The sequence below is a fragment of the Salvelinus alpinus genome, chromosome 19, assembly GCF_045679555.1.
Source record: "Salvelinus alpinus chromosome 19, SLU_Salpinus.1, whole genome shotgun sequence".
Taxonomy (NCBI): Eukaryota; Metazoa; Chordata; class Actinopteri; order Salmoniformes; family Salmonidae; genus Salvelinus; species Salvelinus alpinus.
Window position 1 is genome coordinate 5,407,175 of NC_092104.1, and position 15,945 is coordinate 5,423,119.

Consider the following 15,945-nt stretch of genomic DNA (forward strand, 5'->3'; position numbering starts at 1 on the left):
GGGGCTGTGTGTATCAGGTAATATTCTCACGCTCTTGAAATGGTCTGGAATACATCAACATATACAGCATATTGGTGGTGAGAATGTATTTTTTATCTATTTATATCAGTAACTTTGGGGTCAAAATGATTATTGCTTCTATGGATTGCATTCTTCAGACGTTTCAGGAAACTTTGAATGTACTGGTTGCCGACTCAGTCAACAAACGATGCTCTGATTGGCTCTTAATCATTTCAAAATGATTGACTTGTAAACAGGGAACTAACTATAAGGGGTAATACCGGAGAGAGGCTGGGTTGATAGTATGATTTCTTGTTAATTTATTAGATTATGTGAATGTGTATATACACAAATTAGATGTTGCTTCCAAATGTATTGTTTCTATCAATTGAATTAAACACATAAATAGGCCATATTGTATATGTGTGACTAAGATACACAATGCCAATGTCCTACCAAATATGTGAAGTAGGAACAGTTTTGATGTATACTGATGATCAGTAAGTTCCAAATATGGCAGTATTCTAAGTACAGGTAATAGTTCTAAAATGACGGGTGTTTTTTGGGCGGTGCAGTGCAAAGAGAAAACAGATGTAGTTTTAATTGTATCGACTTTTTGATGTCACACTGAAATCAAAAACTTGTAAAGAGCACTCATAGTATAGGGTCCTCAGTGTCCCAGAGCGCAGAATAACTGAGGAATTTACAAACGCACAACAGCCGTTGAATATGACCGGTGTCAGTAAAGGTCGGCAAAAACAACTTTATTAAATTGTTGTTAGCAGTATGGTTACAGTCACCAACGCTCTAAATCAAATCAAATTTTATTGGTCACATACACGTTTTTAGCAGATGTTATGGCGGGTGTAGCAAAATGCTTGTGTTTCTAGCTCCGACAGTGCAGTAATATCTAACAAGTAATATCTAACAGTTTCACAACCATATACCCAAAATACACGTCAATCTAAGTAATGAATGGATTATGAATATAGATACATATACACTTCAGTTCAAAGGTTTGGGGTCACTTAGAAATGTCCATGTTTTTGAAAGAAAAGCACATTTTTTTGTCCATTAAAATAACATAACATTTATCAGAAATACAGTGTAGACATTGTTAATGTTGTAAATGACTATTGTAGCTGGAAACGGCAGATTTTTTAATGGAATATCTACGTAGGTGTCACGATCGTGTGGAGAGACGGACCAAGGCACAGCGTGATAATGATACATCTTCTCTTTATTAACGAAGATGAAAGAACACGACACGAAACACTTTAACAAACTAACAAAAACAACAAACGATCGTGAAGCTAATACAACGTAAGTGCACAGACAAGCAACAAACGTTCAACATAGACAATTACCCACAAATACCTAAAGCCTATGGCTACCTTAAATATGGCTCCCAATCAGAGACAACAATAACCAGCTGTCTCTGATTGAGAACCAAATCAGGCAACCATAGACTTTACTAAACACCTACACTCAACCATAGACCTACCTAGATACATACACTCAACACAAACCCATACACTAAAACCAACACCCCCTTTACCATATAATCACCCAAAAACACAAACATACCCCATGTCACACCCTGACCTAACTAAAATAATAAAGAAAACAAAGAATACTAAGGCCAGGGCGTGACAGTAGGCGTATAGAGGCCCATTATCAGCAACCATCACTCCTGTGTTCCAATGGCACGCTGTGTTAGCTAATCCAAGTGTATCATTTTAAAAGGCTAATTGATCATTAGAAAACCCTTTTGAAATTATGTTAGCACAGCTGAAAACTGTTGTTCAGATTAAAGAAGCAATAACATTTGCCTTCTTTAGACTAGTTGAGTATCTGGAGCATCAGCATTTGTGGGTTCGATTACAGGCTCAAAATGGCCAGAAACAAAGAACTTTCTTCAGAAACTCGTCAGTCTATTCATATTCTGAGAAATGAAGGCTATTCCATGTGAGAAATTGCCAAGAAACTGAAGATCTTGTACAACGCTGTGTACTACTCCCTTCACAGAACAGGGCAAACTGGCTCTAACCAGAATAGAAAGAGGAGTGGGAGGCCTGCGAAGCTGTGTGAAGCTGTCATCAAGGCAAATGGTGACTATTTGAAGAATCTCATAATTTAAAATATATTTGGATTTTTAACACTTTTTTGGGTTACGACATGATTCCATTTGTGTCATTTCATGGTTTTGATGTCTTCACTATTATTATACAATGTAGAAAATAGTCTAAATAAATAAAACCTTGAACGAGTAGGTGTTCTAACATAGTATATGACATAGTATACATTTTTGGCGAGCCGTTTTGTCTCCTGGGCGCTACTTTCAGAACTACTCACTAAAAAGTTAGCACATCTTCCGGGAAAGTCTCTTTACATAGCTCTCAATAATAAAAAATGGCCTCCAACATTTTATGAATATTGGTATGAATGACAACTTTCCCACAAACGTGTGTGTGCAAGATTACATGGAAAAAGATTCTGTCATCTTAACGACGGATGCCGACTAGAACAGTGGTTTGGCTTTCATTCTGTTGTTTGTGAGCCTGTAAAAATACAAAACAAATTACAAATTACAAAACAGAGTAGCCTACCACGCTGTTAAACGTTAAATCACATTAAAAACACATTGTTCTCACTTTCCAATCATGAATGAATTAAAAAAAAATAATCATCACATATGATAGTATAGATGATTGAATTGTAATGGAGAAAGACTTACACATACAGTGAGCAAACAATCACAACTCACCGAACTATGTGGCCTTTGCTGGTGGAGACAGCTTTCAGTATCTTCTTACTCAAACAGTTGGAAATTGCATTATGACTTAGACTAAAACAAAGAGTGAGAGAGAGAGAGAGAATGAGAGAGAGAGAGAATGAAAGAGAGAGAAAGAAAGAGAGAGTGAATGAGAGAGAGAATGAGAGAGAAAGAAAGAGAGAATGAGAGAATGAGAGAGAGAGAATGAGAGAGAGAGAGAGAATGAAAGAGAGAGAGAGAAAGAGAATGAAAGAGAGAGAGAAAGAGAGAGAGAGAAAGAGAGAGAATGAAAGAGCGAGAGAGAATGAAAGAGAGAGAAAGAGAGAGAGAAAGAGAGGGGGGGATAATTTCATTGAGTACAGGGAATATATTGTATAATAATTTCTTTAGCCTAGCACTAGTAAGCAACAGAACATGTCTTCATTAGGGAAGGAAAACTACTAAGCCCTAGCAGCATGTGCATAGCGAATTAGCAACAGGGCCTTTTTGGAAGCGTCACATGATGCTTGACTGGAGCAAATAACATTTTCTTTAACAAGCAGTGAGTGAAACGTTGTGTTTTTATAAAATGTTAAACCACATTCGCATTGTAATCTTTATATACCCAACATCACAATCTATTCACGTTCCCAAATATATGCTTATTCTTTAACTAGCAATATGTATTTCTTGTGTTTGATTTTCATCATGATCTTTAAAACACTCACTCCAGGACTTGGACTTTGTGCAGGTGTGTGAGCAGAGGCTGTAGGTGGTGGTCTGTGAGTTGGCAGCGGCTGAGGTCCAGTTCTGACAACCCCTTTGAATGCTCGAGAACCAGGGCCAGAGATCTACAGGCCTTCTGATCCAGCTTGGTCTCACTGAGGTCCATCTCCCCACCCAGGGCTCTGACCAGGGGTCCTGCATGATGCACTGCATTATTCTTGTTACAAGTTTGTACAAGTTGAACCAATATGGCTTTACTGGGGCTGAGTCAGAGAGAAACAAGAGAGACAAGGTCATCCAGTTTAGATGGAGAGATGCAACGTTTTTGAAAAGGCAAAATGTCATTCATAACCAAGCCTGTAAAGCTAAAGTCTGGGATTCTAAAAACAACAAATTAGCCTGGACTGATCTATTGAACAGATGTGTCTCTAACCTGAGATTGACTCTGCGTGGGATTTTCAGCAGCAGCTTCCTGAGTGCAATGTCTGAAATCTCACAATCGCGTAGGATCAGCTCTGTGGCGCAACGGCTCTGCTTCAGGACTCTGGCGAGGACCTTGCAGTCAGCAGAGCTCAGACACAGAGGCTTCCCCTGGTCCTTTGTTGACAGGCCCACAGAGGAGGAGAAGTCCAGCCTGTGCTGCAGAGCCCCAAGCAGGGCTGTTGCCCCTGGCTGGAACTTTGAGGCAGAGTAGCAGTGGAGGAACAGCAGCAGCAGATTCCTCTCAACACTGCATCATGGGAAACAAGTCATTGCTCTTTTAAAATGACGGTTCTTAACACGAAAAACCAATGTATTTCGTTACTTAAGATTAAACTATGATTTTAAAAGTGGCAAGCAGAAAAACCCATACCTCTTGAAAATAATCCTGCCCAGAAAGGGACGAAGATCTTTGATGTTTCTCTCTGAAAGCCTGTTCTCTCTGAGATTCACAGTGATGTTGTGGGTTGAATGCTGCAGCAGAGAAAGAAGCACTTCCCAGTCCAGCCTGCAAGAGGTCAGGTCTCCACCAACTTTCTTTAAGAATGAATGAGTCAGGTCCTTGTCCTGAGCTTCATGCACAACTACAGCCAGCTGCTGCAGAGTGTCTGGACAAAGTCTGTCAGGTGAGAACATACATTTTATGTATTTTACTAGGCAAGTCAGTTAAGAACAAATTCTTATTTTAAATGACGGCCTAGGAACAGTGGGGTTAAACTGCCTTGTCCAGGGGCAGAACGATAGACTTTTACCTTGTCAGCTCGGGGATTCGATCTAGAAACCTTTCGGTTACAGGCCCAACGCTCTAAACCACTAGGCTACCTGCCACCTCACATACATAAGAGCATGCATACATTTAAATCGTAAAACATAAATACTTTCACCAGACTATAGCAATAACTGTCTTGTGCAGACTCACTTGAGTTTCAGAGGGCCCTGGTGACCCAGCAGCAGGATGAGAGAGTGACCGTGGATAGTGCACTCCGTCAGGTCCAGACACTGCACAGTCCAGAGTCTCAGCAGGGACGCCACACTACTCAGGACCCTAGAAAGCACATCCTCCGGTAGCTGTGAGTTCTCAAAAACCAGCGAAAGCTCCTTAATCCCCATTGGAGCACTGACTCTACCAGTCGCAAGCAGTCTGGTCAGTTTCACGGTCATGATCTCATTTAGTCTGAAAATTGTAATACAAAAAAAAACAGTGATTATCAATGAAAACTTCAGAGGGAAAATCAATTAAATGTATAGATTTATGTTTGTTGAAGTATTGATACATTTGCATACATGAGGTTGTGTAGCATCAACGGATGTCTGAAGAGAATCGAAGCTCCTCTGAGAGAAATCTTGCTGGGTGTGAGACCGAGTTTCACCCCTGAGGTACAGAGGGCCAAGATTCTCCCCACAGAAGTGCAGGTTTGCCTGGGTAACTCTCCTCCCAATGACAGGGTAAAGCCATGAGCTTGGAAGAGAGCGGCAAAATGCTGGGCCTGCTCTCTATTTTTATGTAGGAAGTGTACAAGATTGTTGTCGTTGAAACTGAAAAACAAAATAAAATAAACAATATTAAAACATGTTGAAAGCTGGAAGCAAAATGTCTATCTTCCATAGCTTTAGTTAAAGTTTTGTTGTACACAATAGACATTTTGTACTTTGGGTGAATCCAAATGATCAATCTTGCAGCAAAAGAATGATTATGTGTATTGCTACAGACATTCCTAGGCACTACTTTTCATTAAACATTCCTGGGCACTACTTTTCATTAAACATTCCTAGGCACTACTTTTCATTAAACATTCCTAGGCACTACTTGTCATTAAACATTCCTAGGCACTACTTTTCATTAAACATTCCTGGGCACTACTTGTCATTAAACATTCCTGGGCACTACTTTTCATTAAACATTCCTGGGCACTACTTGTCATTAAACATTCCTGGGCACTACTTTTCATTAAACATTCCTAGGCACTACTTTTCATTAAACATTCCTGGGCACTACTTGTCATTAAACATTCCTGGGCACTACTTGTCATGTTTTTTTGTAGATACCAGTGTTTGTTTGACGTACTGTAGACAACTCACCTCAGCTGTGAGACGTAAGGCAGACACTGAAGGAAACTCTTCACTTCACTCTCTTCATCTGACCAGCATTTCACCTGCATTTGCCTTTTCACTGGTTGGAGTTTCAGAACTTCGAGGAAGACGGAGGCCTTTCTTCTAGCAAGATTCACATACCAGACTGCTGGAGCTGACTGGTAAACTGGCCGAAGTAATGGAATGAGACTCCTGCCCTTTTTAGTCCCAGAGGCCATTGCACACGAGTAAAGATCCAGAAGGAAGACACATTGCTCTGAAGGATGGACATCTTCATTGAATGGGAAGGAGCTGTAGCTCCATACCAGAGAGAGGAACTTCGACCAACTCCATCCTGTCCCTGCATCATGGTCTGCTGCTGCGACACTCAGATTGAGCACAAACTGGATAACGCCTGCATTGTTGTTGTTGTTCACAAACCTCATTTTAAACAAAGAAACCATTTTTTATATCATTACCCCACTGTTAAAACCCCCCAGATTCAATTAATGTTGTTCCCACGTCATTTTAACCAACAAAAATCTATGTGATGTGATTAAATCAACATGGAAAACTGATTGGATTTGCAGAAAGTCATCTACGTAAGGAAAAAAACTTTTAACCCAAATCCAATGACATTGTGACTGTTGTTGATTTCACATTGAATTCACAGTTAGTTGACAACTCAACCAAATGTAAATCAAAAACGAGATGTTGAACTGTGATTTATTGGCTCATTTTTATTAGGCCATTTAAAAAGAGACACTGATATAAACATTTTATCACTAAATAAATCCATAACTCATTAACACATTCTTACATCGGGGGAACAAATAGAAATTTTATGATTCTGAGAAATTTCGTCAAGTAAGGCATTTGAGATGTTTACTACTTGTTAGTCAAAAACTATTTCTAATCAGGAGAACCCTGGCGCTCTCCCAGAAGCCTGGCTGGTGCGTAAAACACGCAAATTCATTCCAACAAAGGGGAGTAATGGGTTTGCACTCAAAAATATGTTGCATAATGCTCAAATCAAATCAAATAAAAATGCGCCAAATATAACAGGTGTAAACCTTACCATGAAACGCTTACTTACAAGCCCTTAACCAACAATGCAGTTTTAAGAAAATAGAGTTAAGAAAATATTTACTAAAATAAACTAAAGTAAATAAAGAAAAAAGAAAAAAATAACACAATAAATATCAATAACGAGGCTATATACAGGGTATTATGGTACAGAGTCAATGTGGAGACTATATACAGGGTATTACGGTACAGAGTCAATGTGGAGGCTATATACAGGGTATTACGGTACAGAGTCAATGTGGAGACTATATACAGGGTATTACGGTACAGAGTCAATGTGGAGGCTATATACAGGGGATACCGGTACAGAGTCAATGTGGAGGCTATATACAGGGGGTACCGGTACAGAGTCAATGTGGAGGCTATATACAGGGGGTACCAGTACAGAGTCAATGTGGAGGCTATATACAGGGGGTACCGGTACAGAGTCAATGTGGAGGCTATATACAGGGGATACCGGTACAGAGTCAATGTGGAGGCTATATACAGGGGGTACCAGTACAGAGTCAATGTGGAGGCTATATACAGGGGGTACCGGTACAGAGTCAATGTGGAGGCTATATACAGGGGATACCGGTACAGAGTCAATGTGGAGGCTATATACAGGGGGTACCGGTACAGAGTCAATGTGGAGGTTATATACAGGGGATATCGGTACAGAGTCAATGTGGAGGCTATATACAGGAGATACCGGTACAGAGTCAATGAGGAGTCTATATACAGGGGGTACCGGTACAGAGTCAATGTGGAGGCTATATACAGGGGGTACCGGTACAGTGTCAATGTGCAGGGGTACAGGTTAGTCCAGGTAATTTGTACATGTAGGTAGGTCCTGAATGTCAGGAAGCTTGGCACCAGTGATGTACTGGGCCGTATGCATTACCCTCTGTAGTGGCTTATGGTCGGATGCCAAGCAGTTGCCATACCAGGCGGTGTTGCAACCGGTCAGGATGTTCTCGATGGTGCAGCTGTAGAACTTTTTGAGGATCTGGGGACCCATGCCAAATCTTTTCAGTCTCCTGAGGGGGAATAGGTTTTGTCGTGCCCTTTTCACGACTGTCTTAGTGTGCTTGGACCAGGATAGTTTGTTGGTGATGTGGACACCAAGGAACTTGAAACTCTCGACCCGCTCCACTACAGCCCCGTCGATGAGAATGGGAAGCCCGTCCAGGATCCAGCTGCAGAGGGAGGTGTTTAGTCCCAGGGTTCTTAGCGATGTGTTGAACGCTGAGCTGTAATCAATGAACAACATTCTCACATGGTCACCTCCACGGGGTGGATTAACCTTTTTTGATCCCAACGCGACGCAATTCATGAATACAATTATTTTGTTCTATAAAGTGTCTCGCAATTTGGTGAGGTGATATCTTGACTTCCAATAGTGGATTTATGACTATGACCATAAATTACTCCAAAGCCATGTGGATATAAATGGAATTCTGTATCTCCACACGGTTTAAATAAAGAATTCGATTTCACCTCCTTCCTATAAGCCACATTTAGACTGTTATACAAGAACACTGTGCATATCAGATTTTTCATATCGTTTATGAGTTGGCCCCACATATTTAAGAATGGATTTGCCTGATGTTCTTTGTGGTGGGCTATCTCATGAATTGATGTGATGTATTTAGGTGAGCGGACACCTGGGACGGTTGATTTGTGAATTGGCCTTCGTCCCTGCTCCCATACGCTATAATTCTGTATTTCTTTGTAACTAATTTGTACACAGATGATGACAACCCTGATTAGAATCACCTGCTGTGTATCTGCTAATCTTCACAAATGCTGTTTTAAATTAAAATACAAATTGTACCTACACCCTGAAGAAGGCTGTATAAAGCCAAAACGTCTGTGTACACTATCCCTGAAGCATTGAAAACGTATTTAAAACACAAAATAATCAACACATAATAATAAAAGTTTTATGCAACGTCTTTTTTTGAGTGCAAACCCATTACACCCCTTTTTGTGTGTCAAAAAATAACTTCCCAGAGCTTCTCAAATGAACGTCGTATGTGAGTAATTCTGGTTAAGCCAATGACTAGCTCTTAGAGGGAGATTTTATATGCAGGAACACAAAAGGAAGAGTCGCTCACCAGCAAAACAATGATGTTCTTCTAGCTGCAGGGGAAAAAACACTCACCTCAGCTGTGAAATGTAGGGCAGACACTGAAGGAAACTCCTCACTTCACTCTCGTCATCTGACCAGCCCTTCAGCTCTACTGGTTTCTTCTCCGGTTGGACTTTCAGAACATCTCGGAGGAAGGAGGCTTTCCTTTGTGAGAGGTCTATGGACCAGACTAAAAAAAGAGAAATCAATATTGTATGGACTTAAATCGCTTCAATATGATGCATGGAGAATGTTTGCCAGATGGTTAATGCTACTGATTATTGTCGTGCATTTTCGAGAATAGTCACATCTTATGAATTAATGACAAATATTCACTTATAAAATCCACAGTGATTACTCACCATTTACATGGACGTCTGTTTCTGTGCTGGGTTTACTTGTGTCCCCCTCTCCATAGACTGCAGAGACTCTGACTCGGTAGCAAGTACCGGAGGTCTGAGATATAATGCATGTACGTTCAGGCCCCGTTGTTGACACACTGGACCAGCCTTCAAGCCCTGCCTCTCTGAACTCCACGGCATAACGTAGCACGGGACCGCCATCTTCCTCTTCCGCTATCCGCCATGTGACTCTGACATTTTCTCCGTCCACCAGTTTCACACAGGGCTGTCCGGGTGTGGACCTTGGGTTTGTCTTTACCATGGTGACCATGCTGAAGTCACTCATACTAGAGCTGTCCACAGCACTGTATCTAACCTGGTATTTAGTGTCAGGTTTCAAACCAGGCAACTTACAAGTGTTACAGTGGTCAGGACCCAGTCCCACAGATCCAGGATCAGATGGTAAATATCTAACAGTCCATTGAACATCACTTTGTGCGGTATACTCTATTCTGTACTTCACAGGGCTCGTGACCTTTGACTGAGGAAATTTGAGATTGAAGCTGTTCTGTTTTATCTCTGTTACTTCGGCTGGATTTGGCTTTGATCCAAGCTTGAAATTACGGCCGATAAGACGACCATTTTGATACAGACCAATGCGGGATCCAGGAAAGGTGACATCTGGTATAGCTGCAACAATAAAATTGAATTTCTCTCCATCTCTTCTGTCTTCATTGGATGTGGTGAACAAGTGGAGGTCAGACTGTATTTTATCAGTTAAATCTGGAGGCTTGAAGGCATGCTGTGTCTGCTGCTGTCCAGTGATCCCTGATTGGTTTGTGGTGGTCTCTAGTGCAGAATGTCTATACTGCTTCATGGTAGAAAGGTATGGATCTTCACCCACCAGTGAGGTGAGCGTGAAGCACAGCGTCCTGTTTGGGGACCTCACCTCCTTCCCTGTGGTGATGTTGTTTGCTTTGTTCTGGACCTCCTTCCCTGTGGCGATGTTGTTTGCTTTGTTCTGGACCTCCTTCCCTGTGGTGATGTTGTTTGCTTTGTTCTGGACCTCCTTCCCTGTGGCGATGTTGTTTGCTTTGTCCTGGACCTCCTGTCCTGTGGCGATGTTGTTTGCTTTGTTCTGGACCTCCTTCCCTGTGGTGATGTTGTTTGCTTTGTTCTGGACCTCCTTCCCTGTGGTGATGTTGTTTGCTTTGTTCTGGACCTCCTTCCCTGTGGCGATGTTGTTTGCTTTGTCCTGGACCTCCTGTCCTGTGGTGATGTTTCTTGCTTTGTCCTGGACCTCCTTCCCTGTGGTGATGTTTCTTGCTTTGTTCTGGACCTCCTTCCCTGTGGCGATGTTGTTTGCTTTGTTCTGGACCTCCTTCCCTGTGGCGATGTTGTTTGCTTTGTCCTGGACCTCCTGTCCTGTGGTGATGTTTCTTGCTTTGTCCTGGACCTCCTTCCCTGTGGTGATGTTTCTTGCTTTGTTCTGGACCTCCTTCCCTGTGGTGATGTTTCTTGCTTTGTTCTGGACCTCCTTCCTGGTGTGGATGTGTTTTGCTTTTTTCTGGACCTTCTTCCCTCTGGCGATGTTTCTTGCTTTTTTATAGACCTCCCCCCATATGTCGATGTGTTTTACTTTCTCCTGGACCTCCTTTACAATGGGGATGGTTTTTGCTTTCTCCTGGACCTCCTTTACAATGGGGATGGTTTTTGCTTTCTCCTGGACCTCCTTTACAATGGGGATGTTTTTTGCTTTACAGATAAGCAGAGCCTTTATCTCCTCCTCTTTGTTGTTAAGCCACTGATGTGTGTGCTGAGAACAGAATGGTGATTGGTCATGGTTCTGGAGAATGTCTCTCAGCCTCTTTCCATCCATCTCTTCATTCTCTCTCACGGTCTTTACTGCCAAAGCCAGCCCTCTCTTAAACTCGGACTGGTACTTCTGCAGCAGCTCAGAAAATTCTGCAAGTTTTCCCTTCACACTGGGGAACCATTTCATCACATCATCGTTGATGTGTAATAATGTCATCATGTCCTGGCATCTCATGGTGACCTGCCTCAGATGCTCCACCACGTCCTCGGCCTCGGAGAGAAAGCCTTCAGTGATCTGAACTGAAGTGTCTAGATTCTTCAGAGGATAGAGCCAGGTGTACAGAGGCACTGCTTTCTCTCCCTGTTGTCCAAGGTGCTTCGGGAGAGATTCAAGAGCTTGTACTGCTTGGCCATAAGTCATGGAGCCATTGATATGGTCTACATCACTGTGGAGTGTACACTGGTACAACAAACTGTTTATTTTCTCATTGTCACTCAAGCTGGATAACATATGATCTGCACTGAAGGAGGGCGCCATCTTCTTGATAACACTGCGCATATCGGCTTCTCCTCCACCAGCCCTTTTCTCTCCACTGACGCACGTGTCATCAAAGATAAAGAATGCTTGAGCTCCATAGAGAACAGCCATCACCACGTGTGTTGCCTTTGAATCCCTTTTGACGGTTTCTTCAAATACCCTGTGACTGAGCATGTCAAGCCTGGTAGTGGTTCTGTACTGTAGAGTGACCCGGTCCTTGTTTTTGGACTGGGCAGGATGGTTCAGGTATCCAGCAGCACCACCGACCTCCACCAGCCCAGACAAGACACTGGCCCTTAGAGAAGTGGTCACATCCAGAGCCCTGAATCTGTCCTGTAGGGAGTCTCCCTCAATACACGTCACCTGTGTGTGAGGCCGAGGCAGAGACTGACGCATGTCGGCTATTGTGCTCTCATCCCATAGTCCGACATCTTAGGAGATAAAATGATATTAATTTCACAGTAGAATTGACAGAATTTCAGTTTTCTTTATTATCTGGGTCAATGTTCTTAAATAATTCAATTTATTTCCCTTCTCTTCAAAATAAAACCCCACAACCCAACAATTAAATCAACGCCAGAGAAAAGTCACAGAGAAAATCAGCGAATCCAGATGTCTGTAAAGGCTTGCCAACCTTTTCTTTATTACTAAACATATTATTTCAGATATATGCACTCAAAAACACAATAACTGTACCTGAGCAAAGACAATCATTGCAGCAGTCATACATCATCCCAAGGTCTAGGGGACGACCAAGGGCAGCCAGCACAAAACAGTCGGTTGCCCAATCTGAGAATCACATGAGAGAGAAACACACACAACACTATAGTGCTATTGCAAAAAATACAAATCACTGTACTATCATTCAACAGCAGAACTGTGGACTACAGGAAAAGGAGGACCGAGCACGCCCCCATTCTCATCGACGGGGCTGTAGTGGAGCAGGTTGAGAGCTTCAAGTTCCTTGGTGTCCACATCACCAACAAACTAACATGGTCCAAGCACACCAAGACAGTCGTGAAGAGGGGACAACAAAACCTATTCCCCCTCAGGAGACTGAAAATATTTGGCATGTGTCCTCAGATCCTCAAAATGTTCTACAGCTGCACCATCGAGAGCATCCTGACTGGTTGCATCACCACCTGGTATGGCAACTGCTCAGCCTCCGACCGCAAGGCACTACAGAGGGTAGTGCGTAGGGCCCAGTACATCACTGGGGCCAAGCTTCCTGCCATCCAAGACCTCTATACCAGGCGGTGTCAGAGGAAGGCCCTACAAATTGAATGACTTCAGTCACCCTAGTCATAGACTGTTCTCTCTGCTACCGCACAGCAAGCGGTACCGGAGCGCCAAGTCTAGGTCCAAGAAGCTTCTAAACAGCTTCTACCCCCAAGCCATAAGACTCCTGAACATTTAGTCAAATGGCTACCCAGACTAATTGCATTGCCCCCCCCCCCCCCCCGCTTTTACGTGGTTGCTACTCTCTGTTATGATCTATGCATAGTCACTTTAATAACTCTACCTACATGTACATATTACCTCAATTACCTCGACTAACTGGTGCCCCCACACATCGACTCTGTACCGGTACCTCCCTGTATATAGTCTCGCTATTGTTATTTTACTGCTGCTCTTTAATTACTTGTTCCTTTTATTTCTTATTCTTATTCGTATTTTTTAAACTGCATTGTTAGTTAGGGGCTTGTAAGTAAGCATTTCAATGTAAAGTCTACACCTGTTGTATTCGGCGCATGTGACTAATAAAAGTTTGATTTGAAATGTATCTTACCTTTGGATGACCTCTTTGCATAACAGGTTAACTCAGTGGTTGGATTCTTTACATTCTGGGGAACAAATCAAATCATAATCGCTACTGTACTGTATAAGAAGGGATACTGATTATCTAGTTAATCCAGCCTAGTACAGAGAGGAAATACTATTAGTTATTAGTTTCCTCTTGTTAATACAGAAAAACGTAAAGTGTTGATAAAATACTGTACCTGCGTCAGTTTGTTTTTTTGTGTTTTTTCCTCAGCATACTCTGTATTCATCTGTTCCAATTTAGCTTCCAGCCTTAATGCAGTCTGTCGTTCTTCGTTGCAGAGTTTCTGATCCAGGTTTCCAGTCACCTCCATCAGTGTGTGTCTCTGCAGTGCCGCTACGGTGTAGTGCTGCCTAATGTGGCTCTCACAGTAAGAGGCAGCGCAGGTCAGACAGAACTTCACAGCTTTGAGCTGTTTCTCAGTGCAGAGATCACAGGCCACATCTCCGGGTCCAGCGTAGCGGTGAGGGGGAAGTGCAGGGACCTTGAATCCTGTCTGCTGGAGTTTCCGGATCACCTTATCCAAGGTTAAATTTGTGAAGAGAACGGGACATGTTAAGTATCTCCGTTGGCACCCGGGACAGTCGTATACTTTTTTCTTCACTGGCTTGTTCCAATAGGTCTCAATACATTGCCTGCAGAAACTGTGTCCACAGGGGAAGGAGACTGGCTCGTTGAGAACACCTGTGCACACTGAGCATCTGAAGTGGTCCTCTGCCAGCAGACTGGCTGTCAGTGCACTGCACAAAGGGTAGAGATTATGTTAGCTGGTAGCAATAGCATATATAGCACGTACTTCCTCAACTTTAAAACTTTGTGCAGCAACATTCAAGACTGGGAAAAGTACCTGAATACGCCTTAACTTTGTATTTTTTTTCCTTCTCCCCAATGTCGTGGTATCCAATTGGTAGTCAGTACAGTCTTGTCTCATCGCTGCAACTGCCGTACGGACTCGGGAGAGGCGAAGGTCGAGAGCCATGCGTCCTCCGAAACACAACCCAACCAAGCCGCACTGCTTCTTGACACAATGCACATCCAACCCGGAAGCCAGCCGCACCAATGTGTCGGAAGAAACACCGTACACCTGGCGACCTGGTCAGCGTGCACTGCACCCGGCCCGCCACAGGAGTCGCTAGTGCGCGATGAGACAAGGATATCCCTGCCGGCCAAACCCTCCCTAACCCGGACGACGCTGAGCCAATTGTGCGTCTTCCCATGGACCTCCCGGTCACGGCCGGCTGCGACAGAGCCTGGGCTCGAACCCAGAATCTCTGGTGGCACAGCCTTAGACCACTGCGCCACCCGGGAGGCCTAGCTTAATGTCTTAAAGTGTACCTTGATATATGAGTAAGAGGTTTCCTAGCAAGTCACAGATCTTGTCCCTAGTCACGTTTCACGAAGTCCACTTCAAGCTACCTTCACCAATTTAACAGTACTCAACTTCTTTTCTACCCAGCCTGAGACTACATATGGATCAGCCAAAAGGCAGGGATCCAATTTCTCAAATTTTTTTCACTCCCACTGTGCCCGAATCATCCTTTGCATGACCATCGGGGCAGTTTCGCATTGGGAACGTGCAGGGAGGTATTTTGCCTAAATCTATTTAGGCATATTAAAACACTTTTGTTTTTCCCGATCACGAGTATCATCCGATGCGATCCGACTATCAACTGTCAATTTACGGATACGACTGCGTATATGAGTATGGCCATGTCGGCCCATCCCTAATAGTGAGTCATGCTACAAGACAGGTCCTGAGAGAATGCTCGCAAATACATTTTGAATTTTTGAATATTGGTAGTTGGGACATCGTGTGCGCATCTTCTCAATGATAATTTTGGCAAAAACACTTGCAGACTCGAGTGATCACTATCAAACATATGAGCAAGTGGCCACTCGATAAAGGGCTGAGGGGCCAAGAGTTCAGTTTGATATTCAACCATAGACACAGCCTGCCAATGTTGAGGACTTACCAGTGATATGGCCTTCCACTGAAGGTACATGGGTGATCCGTTATACTCTCACTCTTCACGGAGAGGTGTGAGGTGGAGGCAGACATTTTCCTCTGCTTAGCCCTTGTATTCGAAAAGAGGAAATAGGGATGTGTTATCTACTGTAGGTGAAATATATATACACTGTTCTATATGTCCTGGTGTTTCCTAATGGCTTGCCATCATAATTAAAACAAATGTATCATGG

At 43.0% G+C, this 15,945-nt stretch overlaps 1 protein-coding gene across 3 annotated transcripts in view; it reads right to left on the reverse strand.

The window, feature by feature from the left end:
• Window positions 1–763: 763 nt before the first annotated feature.
• Window positions 764–15,945, reverse strand: part of LOC139544904 (uncharacterized) — a 23,241-nt gene continuing 8,059 nt past the window's right edge. For all 3 annotated transcript variants that reach the window (XM_071352093.1, XM_071352094.1, XM_071352092.1), the window contains 14 exons: window positions 15,720–15,821; window positions 13,925–14,486; window positions 13,714–13,768; window positions 12,621–12,713; window positions 9,593–12,355; window positions 9,264–9,420; window positions 6,041–6,472; window positions 5,246–5,497; window positions 4,881–5,135; window positions 4,335–4,580; window positions 3,915–4,211; window positions 3,484–3,744; window positions 2,768–2,848; window positions 764–2,561 (listed from right to left, as the gene is read on the reverse strand). In XM_071352093.1, coding sequence (XP_071208194.1) covers window positions 2,522–2,561; window positions 2,768–2,848; window positions 3,484–3,744; window positions 3,915–4,211; window positions 4,335–4,580; window positions 4,881–5,135; window positions 5,246–5,497; window positions 6,041–6,472; window positions 9,264–9,420; window positions 9,593–12,355; window positions 12,621–12,713; window positions 13,714–13,768; window positions 13,925–14,486; window positions 15,720–15,821 — 5,596 coding nt within the window. In that variant the 3' untranslated portion in view covers window positions 764–2,521. The remainder of the gene's footprint in view (window positions 2,562–2,767; window positions 2,849–3,483; window positions 3,745–3,914; window positions 4,212–4,334; window positions 4,581–4,880; window positions 5,136–5,245; window positions 5,498–6,040; window positions 6,473–9,263; window positions 9,421–9,592; window positions 12,356–12,620; window positions 12,714–13,713; window positions 13,769–13,924; window positions 14,487–15,719; window positions 15,822–15,945) is intronic.